This window comes from Pituophis catenifer, unplaced genomic scaffold, assembly GCF_029215685.1.
Source record: "Pituophis catenifer annectens isolate HBS135680 unplaced genomic scaffold, rPitCat1.0.hap2 SCAF_18, whole genome shotgun sequence".
In the NCBI taxonomy this organism is placed as follows: Eukaryota; Metazoa; Chordata; class Lepidosauria; order Squamata; family Colubridae; genus Pituophis; species Pituophis catenifer.
This window is the reverse complement of record NW_027256898.1, coordinates 205,479-215,868: the sequence shown is the minus strand read 5'-3', so window position 1 is coordinate 215,868 and position 10,390 is coordinate 205,479. Positions and strand designations below refer to the sequence as shown.

At 60.3% G+C, this 10,390-nt stretch overlaps 2 protein-coding genes across 2 annotated transcripts; both read right to left on the bottom strand.

Moving 5' to 3' along the window:
- Positions 1–703: 703 nt before the first annotated feature.
- On the bottom strand, positions 704–3,373 carry CTRC (chymotrypsin C). Its single transcript, XM_070956028.1, has 8 exons — positions 3,232–3,373; positions 2,809–2,897; positions 2,471–2,568; positions 2,178–2,300; positions 1,908–2,044; positions 1,658–1,803; positions 1,231–1,380; positions 704–763 (listed from the first exon to the last, which is right to left on the bottom strand). Exons 1-8 carry the CDS (start codon positions 3,269–3,271, stop codon positions 746–748), a joined length of 801 nt encoding a protein of 266 aa, XP_070812129.1. The 5' UTR covers positions 3,272–3,373; the 3' UTR covers positions 704–745.
- Positions 3,374–4,265: 892 nt separating this feature from the next.
- EFHD2 (EF-hand domain family member D2) lies at positions 4,266–9,669 on the bottom strand. The gene is given in 7 exon segments (XM_070956079.1): positions 4,266–6,074; positions 6,337–6,471; positions 6,582–6,729; positions 9,145–9,389; positions 9,391–9,516; positions 9,518–9,619; positions 9,622–9,669. Coding segments are annotated over 7 exon segments (939 nt in total). The 3' UTR covers positions 4,266–5,939.
- Between the last annotated feature and the right edge of the window lie 721 nt (positions 9,670–10,390).

Genomic DNA, 10,390 nt, shown 5'->3' with positions numbered 1-10,390 from the left:
GAGGGGGAGGGGGGGCGCCCTCCGCCTTCCTTTCTCCACCCAAAATTGTCGCCTACACAGTCCCATCACACACCTGAGCTGTGAAAGCATTGTACGGGGGGAGTTACCAGAGTTCATTTAGTACCATTCAAATTTACGAATGCACTGAAACAAAGGGCCGTGGAGCGATTTTTCACACGACCGTGGCAGCCTCCCTATGGTCACATGATCAGAATTCAGACGCTCAGCGTGTCCTGGGGGGGGGGTGTCACGTGATTCCCCTTTTGCTACTTTCTGGCAAGCAAAGTCAATGGGGGAAGCTGGATTCACATAACCACCATCTGGCTAACTTAACTGCTGTGGTTCGCTTAACAAAGGTGGCAAGGAAGGTTGTAAAATGAAGGGGGGGGGAACTCACTTAACAGATGTCTCGGCAACATGTATTTTTGGCTCCATTGTGGTCATAAGTCGAGGACTCCCTGTACCTGCTAGAGCTTGCCTCTTGCCTCAGTTGCCTGATGGTGGCGGATTCCTTTGCCTTTAGAGGTGCAGTTGTGGTTAACAGGCGAGGTAAAGTCACACAGACCGACCCGGAGATGAATGAATGGGGGGAGGTGTTTTTTTTTTTTGAAGAAATCCCAGGCTTTTTTGGGGGGTGGGGGTGGGGGGAGGGCAGGAAATGCTACAAACACACAGCCCTTTGGGAGGTTAAAATGTTTATTGAGCCTTTTCCAATCTCGGTTTGCCAGGCGGCACAGCTGCCTCCTCAGTCCTGAGTCATTTTCTATGGGAGGGGAAAAGAGAAAGCAAAGGGGTTCTTGTTCACCGCCTTCTTAAAATACGTGTTTTTCCTGGACAAACCCTGATGGCAGCTGCAGCATCTCTGCCCTGCGCGACGCTTCTCCAGCATTAACCAGGCACAATTCCCCCCCTTGCGGAAGCAGAGCTGGAGGGGCTCCCCTCGGGGTGAGCTATGTAGCCAAGCCACCCCTTCGGCAGGAGAAGGCGGGGGAGCCGATGCCTGGCTTTTCAGGGTCTGCCCTCTGCACATGCTCCAGCCACAGAAGGATCAGGGCCAAGCCTATCGTTGAGGAGGCTTCCTGACCTCATGGCGATAGAATCAAACATTGCTGGATTTCCCAGATTATCAGAAAGGGTGTCTGTCCATCGCTCCGGATAGGGGGCCTCTGAGTCCGTGGGGAAAGGATCCAAGTGGGAGCCAGGACGGGGTCCCTGCCACTGCACACTCACCTCGTTGATCCAGGTGATGAAGGCAGAGACGCGGGTGAAGACGGTGGGCTTCTTGGCCGTGTTGCAGCCGAGGGCGGACCCAAAACTCACAATGCCATGGACTTGCCAGGAGTCGCCATTGCGGCAGTTCAGGGGCCCCCCGGAGTCACCCTGAGGACAGAGGAGGGCAGGCCGGTTGCAGGGACGGGAGAGCGGCAACCCTCCAGAGGCTGGCTGGCTGGGTGGCTATGTCCCCGTCCTTGTAACCACTGATTGTGAGAAACCAGATTGCACTGGGTTGGATCCCAGCTTCCTGCCAATCCAGTCACGAAGCCCTGTGGGTTCATGCAGGATTAGAACCCAGACTGTTGTGGCTGATCATGAGTTCAGCTAACCACAGTTTGGCCTTCGGCAACTCCCATTTGTCGTCCAGGAGAAGCAAACCTACATTGCAGCCCGAAATGACACCGTCTCCCCCCGCGCAGACCATGCTGGGCTTGACCATGGAGCCCCACCAGTCCTTCTGGGTGCAGGTGGCGTGGTCGACCACGGGCAGGAAGCCCTGCTGAAGGGTGTCCGCGATGGGCCCGTTGGCTGCAAGTGAGGAAGGGGGGGGGGGGGCGTTAGGAGCCCAGGTTGCCCACCTTTGGGGCTATTCCTCCCCGCTTTGGGTGGGGGAGGGGCAGCCGGTGACTTACTCCAGAGACGGCCCCACCCGGTGACGTAGCAGGGGAAGCCCTGGGGCAGCAGAGACTCCGGGGAGGGCAGGCAGGAGGGCTGGATGGTGTCGCTGAACTGGACCGGCTCCGCCAGCTTCAACAGGGCGATGTCGTTGCTGCAAGAGGAACAGCAGCATTTGGGGGGGGGGCAGGAGGGCACCCCGGGAAGGAGAGGGTGAAGCAAGCCCCCCCCCCCCGGTCATCTGTGGCATGGCCGCCCCCTCCTCGGCCAGTCCTCCAGAGACCTACATAATGAAGAGTGAGTTCCACTTCTCGTGGACGATGGCCTTCTCCACTGCCACGGCCACCTCCCCAGCCTCGGCCGCTTTCAGGTTCTGCTTGCCCAGCAGCACTCGGTAGGTCCGCTTGGAGCTGTGGGGACAGGGGAAGGGGAGGGAAGCAAGAGTCTCTTCAGAAAGCTGGCAGGTGTTTTGGGAGACAAGAGGCTGTGGCTTCGCTTGCTAAATCCAAGGAGAAGAAAAGCCTCTTTCTCACAAATTCCGCCTCCCCCTCAGGGCCCCTTGGAGGGACGCAGGGGGTACCTGATGCAGTGAGCCGCTGTCAGCACCCAGTTGGCGTCAATGAGGGTCCCGCCGCAAGTGTGAGCCCAAACTCCTTTCTTGTCATACTGGAGGGAGACCTGGAAGCAAAATGGGCCCAACTATTACCTTCAAAACCCTCAAAATTTCCCTTCCCTCCAACCTGGATTTTGCCCTGCACCTCAAACCCCTGAAGAAACGGGCAAGAACCCCCCTTTCACAAAGATCTCCTCTTCCCCCTTCCAGTGGCAAGGAGTCCCCCAGAGCAACACCGGCAGTCAGCCATCATTCTGCCCTTCCAGACTGTGGCAAGCAAGGATCCCCCCCCAAGTACCCCTTACCTGCCAGGGCCAGCTGTGGGGCCGGACATCTTCGCCCCCAACCACACGCGAAATGTTGGGCACGTAGGTGGGGTGGCCACAGCCGTAAGCTGAGAAAAGCACAGAGGAGGAGAGCGAAGGAAGGAAAGGAGGCCTCTCAGCGACTGAGGTCAATAACACACGAGCCCTCTCGACAGCTTTCTTCTTCTAAAGTCTGGCCCCCACAAACAGGGGAAACTGAGGCACTTCCAAGGGGGAAATGTCACCTTTTGAAAGTGCATCAGTGCAAGAAGGAGTGACCAGATTCTCTTTGCATTAAATAGCCAGAGAAACTGACTAGTCCCTTCACTGAGCAGTTCCAGGCAAGGCTAGCCCTAGCCCTAACCCTAACCATCTGTTCCCAGAGGGGAGGCAGGGCAGGGCTCCCTCCCCACAACCACTTACCATGAGCCACGAGCAGGAGGGCACAGAGCAGCTTGAACATGATGGCAGCCGCTGAAGTGGGCTTTGTGGGAAGCCCCTCCCGTATTTATAGCCAGCTGCAGCCGAGCATCCTTGGAGCCCCGACCAGGTGTGATCGCCAGGCCTCTTTGATCTTGCCAGGTTATCGCTGGGTCGATAAAGGAGGAAGGCTGCCCCTTGGCAGAGATCGCAGTCATCGTCCGCTCACAGGGGGAGGGGGGGCAGAGCGGCTCTTTCTGCACCCCCCCCCCAAAATCGTCTTGGGCCCCCCTCCCACACTCCCATCAGGAACCTGGCTTGGCTGTGGGTGGTGCTGCCCAGAGAAAGCCATCCCAGCCTTGGTACTAGGGAGCCAGACCAGTCCTGGTGACGCCAGCTCCTCGGGGGCCCAAGGGCAACTCCTGGCCTCAACGGGTATGGCCAGAGGCCCTCTGGGTAATGGGGGGGGGGCCCTGGCTCAGCAGTCCCAGCCATGGGAGAAGCAGCAGCTGCCTCATCCAGCCTGGCACGGCCGGTGGAAACCTCCCTTTCGCGCGTCCTTCCTCACCTGTCCGCTTCCCATGGGGGAACAGGAGGCACCCCGTGGCTTGTGGGATAAACCACAATCAAACCTTTATGGGGCCTGGCCGGAAGAAGCCTGCACACCAAGCCCAGAACCATGGAAATCAATGTCTTTGTCGCCTGATTCACACAACCTCAGCAAGTCCTCACTTTGGCTTCTGGCTTGCCCAGGAATGGCTAAGCGATGCCATCTGGCCTTCTCGGGGGTGGGGGGGAGGGGCGGGGGGGAAAGCTGCTGCCTCCACTTGGGGTGGGGTCTGAATCTGACCGACTGGCCCATTTGGCCGGCTCCGTCCTACCCACCCCACCCCCTCCTCTGCAGCAGACCGGAGAGGTTGCTCGAGTCAGTAAGCCCAGCCACAGGAATGGCCCAGAGGCATCAGCCGCACTTCCTGATTGAATTCCTCCCCCCACCCCACCGCCACAAGAGAGAGAATCCGGATACCACCATGAGCTTTATGAAATATAGTTCTGTTTTAATTATATTTGGGTAAAAAAAATAAAACCATACCACTGAAATGGAGCAGCTTCTGAACCCGAAAAAGGCCGCCGCCTCCCAACCCGCAGACCTTGTGGCTTCCAGGTCAGGCGGAGCACAAACCCTCCCGCGGCCCCAGGAAGGAGCCAGCCAGCCTTCAGGGGCCCAAAAGCACAAGTTCAGCACAGAAGCAAGCAAGCACGGAGAGAAGGGGGGGGCGGTGTGTGTGTGGAAGGAGCCCCCCCCCCCCCCGCACAACTACAGCTAGACAGGGCTCTGCAAAGTACTGAGCCAGGTCTGCCTGGATTGTGGCTTGTTGAACAAGCTAGCATCAGAGTGGTTCACGCCTCACACCGCCTTCTTAACCATGTTCTGGCTCAGACGCTGCTATTAAGCCATGTTTCAGTGGGTTGTGGGGGTTTTTTTTTGGCCATCCATGGCAGAGCTCACACAGCTGGCTAAGGGGGCCCACCTAGGAAAGAGACCCCCTTGTGGACAAGTGGCCCCACTGGAGGCCCCTTCTACGCTCCAGTCGGCCTAACCCTCCGGCCGTCTGGGGCAGTGGAAAAGGAGCTGGGTCCCCAACTGCCCCACCGTGAATGTCTTCCTCGGCTGGGGGTTGGATTAGATGACCTCTAGGTGCCACTCCCACCTGGGGGATTTTGACACAGTCCCATCCCTCCCCGACCGGTGGAGCTCCCGGGGCTGGAGGGTTCACCGCTTCAAACAGACCCGGGGCCCCACCTGCCCCAAATCTCTCGGGAGGGCCTGATTCCGGCACCTCTCCTCTCCTTCTGTTCCTGCCACCAGAACACTTCTACACAACAACACAATTCCAGAACTTGGAAATTATTGTCTGGACATAAACACACACACACACAGAAACACACGCACAGACACACAAACTATAAACTGACCCTGTCCCGCAGACATGCCAGACTCCAGCTCCCATTATCCCCTGCCTGTCAGAGAACAGCCGGGGACGCCCCCTAAACGTTTTGCTGAGTCTAAACTCCAAAGCCAGGGTGGGAAAGGAGAGTGACGGGGGCCCTGAGGGAAAGTGGTATAAAGGGCTCCCTCAAAGGAGACCCCCCCAGCGCCCCCACCTGCCCACTTGGCTGGGGACCCCCAGGAGCTGGAGCCCCCAGTCCGAGCACATCTATACAGCTGAGGCAACGCACACAAAGACAGCATTTCGGCACAAGCAGCCGGGGGTGGTGGGGGGAGTGGGGAGACCTCCACCCCGCCTTTAACAGCAAGCCACATCCATGCACCACAACCCCAGGGGGAGAATGGAACGATTCACACATCGAGTCCGCAAACCTGGGACCAGGAGACACGGAGAACCACGAGACCGACGGACGGGAGACGAAAACGCCGCGAAGGAAACACCGAACGGCTGGCTCGGGGGAAGGGGGTTGCAAATCAGGCCCAAATGGGTCTGGGGGCTCCAAGGTCTGCCTTCTTCCCCCAGCGGTTTGCCCACCAACCACGCTGGGTCGCCAGCTGACTGGGACCCCTCGGGCTCCTGCGCCTCTAGCCGTCACCTGGCCCGCAAACACCGGCTGGAGGGTCTTGCAGTGGGGGGGGCGGATGGGTGTGGCGGGGGGATGGGCTGTGTCCGGTGGGGGGCTCGGGGGCGGGGTGCTGGCTACTGCCTGAAGGTGGACTGCAGCTCCTTGAAGGCCTCCTTCCGCTGCTTCAGCTCCTCTGCCTGGCGCCGCTTCTCCTCCTGCTCTGCCTTGATCTCCTCTTCGAAGCGGCTACCCACGTTCATCGCCTGCACCTGCGGGGACGGGGCGGCCAAGGAGGGCGGGGGGTGGGGGGTGGGTTTATTTATGTTTAGCCCTCCTTTATTCTTTTTATCAATAACTCAAGGGGGTGATCCTCTCCCTCCCTCCCCCCTTTTTTCCCCCACAACAATGTCCTCATGAGGTGGGCCAAGAAAGTGGGGCCCAAAGCCGCCCAGCTGGTTTCCAGGCTCAACTGTGCAAGTGAACCTGCTCCCCTTGCCCCCCCCCCCCGAGGCTGCCCTCTTCCCTGCTTACTTTGGCCTCGAAAAAGCTCTTGGCCCCCTTGACGCCCTGGGTGGAGACGTCGATCTCCGAGAGGCAGGCCAGGGCGTGTAGGCCACTGTCTTCCTCCAGCTCCCCGGCGGCCGCTTTGCGGAAGATGAGAAGGAACTGTGGTGATGGTGGGAGGGGGGAAAGGGTTGGAAACAGACCGGAGCTTCCGCCAGATTCTGCCCCAGCCCTTGTTTAAGCTGGGGGGTGGGCGGGGGAAGGACTCTCACCTCCCGAAAACTGAGCTTGCTGTCCACATCTTCGTCCACTTCCTTGATCATGTTCTTCAAGCCCAGGTGCGTCTGGGGAGCCCCCAGTTTCTCCATCATCAGTTTCAGCTCCATCAGGTCGATGAAGCCGTCTTTGCCCGCGTCGTACCTGGGGACGGAAACAGGAGCGGAGGGCCCGTTATCCAGCTCCCCCCCCCCCGCCCTGGACAGATTCCTCGGCCAGCTGATCTCCCAGGGAGACCCAGATCCCTCTTGCAGGGGCTCTGGACGGATCTGCTGCTGAGGGTGGCATGGTTTGGCCCAAGGGCCACCCTCCGCCCCGAGGTTGCCAGTTGCCCCCCTCACGTGCACGCACACACACACACACACACACGCCCTAGAGAATGGCCTGCTTCCGTCAAGAGCCTGGACTCTCCAGCACGGAAGGCCTAAAACCACTGGAACTCTCCAGCCTGGGGGCTCCCAACTTCTCCGAGACTTTTTGGCGAACGTGGCCTTCGTGTGGGTTTCTTTCCCCCCCCCCCGGATAAACGATGCGGGCTTCGTTCGCCTGTCGCTTGGTGGCATTTTTGGGCTGCCTTTATGGGCCCAAAGGAGGGCAGGGAAAGGAGTGCTGCTGGTTGTGCGGCTTTTCCTCTCCAAGAGCTGCCCGGCTGCCACCCAGCTGGTTCAGGAGGTCACAGCTGGCAGGAGCGAGGCTGGCAGAAGACATCCCTGCATGCCCCTCGCCCACCTCCCCTTCTCCTGGGCAGGGAAATTTCCAAAACAGAAGTTCCTTCAGGAAGGACAGTGTTGCCTCTGCCAGAATAAACAAGCATTTCTCTTGCTGGACTGCTGTGCCTGCTGGCGGAGGGGTCCAGTCTGAGCACACGTTGGCTTCCTGCCCCAAAGGAGCAGAGTGGCAGAAGTTGCCCACGGGGGGCAGCTGGAAGGACCGGCTGGAAGCAGCTGCGCACTAGAGAGAAGGCAACCTGAGAGGCTTGGTGGTTTCCTTGCAGATGTTATATGACCCAAACCAGGTAATGTTACCAGTGGCACTAATGGTGTTACGAGACGTCTGCAAGGAAACCACCAAGCTCAGGGAGGCTTAAAGCTAGCTTTGAGGGGGCCGGGTCTCACAATGGGACCATTATTACAACTATAAGGGTGCCATTTTAATAATCTACAGATTATTATAACAGCTTGGTAATGTTGGCTGAGCTTCCCTTCTGTTCCCCCATCATCTGTGCACTGGGGCCTGTCCAGGTGTGATCTGCCACCCGCACCCTTTCCGTTTAGTGCAGAACTGGGTGGGCGTCTAGCTGGCTGGATGCGGGGTGCCAGGAACAGGTCATGAGGTGGGCCAGTAAGATGCCTATCAAGAACTGGGGAGGGGCTTCGGGTTCCCAGGTAATCTGGGAGGGAGGCAACCTGGAAGCCAGGAAAGGGTGGGGGTGGGGCTGCAAGTGACCTGGGTTTCTCCCCACCTTTTCTCTACCGGACGAGTCAGAAACTACAGCATGACCTTTGGACGCCAGGTTTCCCCCTTTTCCCCCATTCAGGGAGCTGATGAAACGCTTCATAACTGTGTGATAGTGCACAAACAACCCTTGTCGAGAATGCAACACACGTCTGCTTTGCTGGAAACGGAGAGAGCTAGGCCAGCCAATTTTAAAACCCCACTTCCCCTCCTTACTGCCCCAGCCCAGCACCTACAGGTCAGGCAGCCCCACCGGTCAGTTTCAGCCCCTTCTGCACCCAGCCCCAAAAGACCCTCCAGAGCGGAAAGAACCATCCCCAAAGTTCCAGTATTCAGGAAGACTATCCCGAACAGTGAGGCTCCACTAAACCTCAGAGTCATTATAGCCTAAATTTCTTGGCAAACCAGCCCATAAAACAGCAGCAGCAGCAACCACCACAAGCCAAGTCCCTGGCAGCCTTGAATGAAAAACAGGCTGCTGCATTTCCACCTGGCACAACCTGCTCTCCTTGATCTGCCTTGCCAGCCCCACAAGCAGAAGGCGGGGAGCTGCGGAGCACCTGGAAAGGGGGGGGTGGGCACACACCAAAATCCCTCCTACCAGAAGCAGATCGCAGGCTGGAATCCCAGCCTCCCCCTCCCACCAATTCACAAACGATGCCCTGCCGAAACCTGCAGGGGGGGGGGACCCGGCTTTTCGGATCTGCGTTTCTCTTTGGGACCAGGCTCCAGACTGGGTAGCCTTGGCCTTTTCCGCTACTTTGGACTCCAAGTCCCATCGCCTTCACCAAAGCCAGGGCGGCCTGCAATCCCGTCGCCAGGGTCCTCTGCACGTGCCCAGAGGATGCTTTCCCCAGGATGCGAGCGGAGGCGGCCTCCCTCGCATCTGCCCGCCGCCCCCTCCTCCCTCTCTCTCTGCGTCGCTCCGGGTTTAAAGAAAAGCCCCCAACTCTTCCTCCCACCCACCCACCTCCCGCGCCGAGCAGGGCATCCCCCAGCCAGCTTTTCGGCAGGGCGCAAGAGAAGCGGGGGGAGGGGCGAGTAGGGGGCCTTCCTCTGCAGCCCCCCCTCCGAAAAGACCCCGCGAAGCCCCCCGCCACTCACTGGCGGAAGAGGCGCTCCATGTCCTTGATCTGCCGGCGGGAGAACTCGCGGAACTCGCCGTAGGGGCTGAAGACGCGGTGGGCGCCGCCCGGCGAGAGCTGGCCGGCCGGGGGGGCTCGGGGGCCCGGCGACCCCTCCGCCTCGCCCTCCTCCTCCTCCTCGGGGGCCCCCTCCACGCGCAGGCGGCGGCTCAGCTTGCCGGCCAGCTCCTCCGTGGCCATCCTGGCGGCAGCAGCGCTGGCAGCCAGCGCGCCTCCCCTCCGCCGGCCAGCCGAGCCCGGCTCCGCCCCGACGGCCACGGGAAAGTGAGGGGGGTGGGTGGGGGAGAGAGACGGGCGGCCGGGTGGCGGCCCCCGAGGGGCAGAACCACAGCTCCCATCATCCCGTGCCCCGGCCGCGGGCTGCTGGGAGTCGTAGTTCGCGCCGGCCCCCTCCCCAGCCTTGCGCACACCGCGGCCCCGCCGCTCCCCCGCCCGCCCTGCTCCGAAGCGAGAGGACCCTGGAGCGGAGTACTTCCTCCCCCATCCCCCCCTCAATTTAGGCAGGACCTGGAGATGCACGTATCAGCGTAGCCCAAACCCCAGCAGACCCAACACGGGGGCAAATCCCCCTTCTCCCGGCAAGAGAGCCCCCCACTCTGCCCTTCTCCCTCTCTCTCCCGACACCCCACTCCAGGGAACTCTGGGGGGCTGCTATCCCCACAAAAGCAGCCATTGTCCCTCCGTCCCCCCCCCCGCGGAAGACCCACAACACCGCCAAGGCAGTGCAAATGGCCCCCGTGGGGAGCCCAGCCGTTGGGGGCTTTCGGGGACCAGGAGGGAGGGAAGGAGGGGGGCTCCGCGGGGTGGGGGCAGGGACCACAAGTAACACTTCCCAGCCGTTGCTAACTTGGAGGGAAGGAAGCGCCAAAGGGGGTGAAAAGACCACCGAAAGCAAATGAGGCAGAAAAACGGAAGCCTCTTTCGGAGAGCATCTCTGTCCCTCTGCGCCAACCTGGAGGGGGGGATTGTGGTTCCCCGAGGAGGGCCAGGCCCCGTTTGGGGTGAGGGCCCGGGGCGTGGGCTGCAGATTCAGCTGCAGAGACCCTCCTGGCTGCAGGGCCAATCGCTGCCTTTCCTTCCAAAAAGGGTTCAAGGAGAATATCAGCGGAGGTTGAGAACCAACCCATGCAGGAGGGGGGGGGAGAGAGGGGGGGCACAGGGGGACCCTCCGATAAGCACCTGCCCACTTTCCTGCCAGCCTGAGT

Coding starts and splice junctions, on each gene's coding strand:
- CTRC (XM_070956028.1), bottom strand. CDS start 3,271: ATGTTCAAGCTGCTCTGTGCCCTCCTGCTCGTGGCTCATG. Junction 2,898..3,231: donor CCTCCTGCTCGTGGCTCATG/GTAAGTGGTTGT, acceptor TGCTTTTCTCAG/CTTACGGCTGTGGCCACCCC. Junction 2,569..2,808: donor CCCACAGCTGGCCCTGGCAG/GTAAGGGGTACT, acceptor TTTTGCTTCCAG/GTCTCCCTCCAGTATGACAA.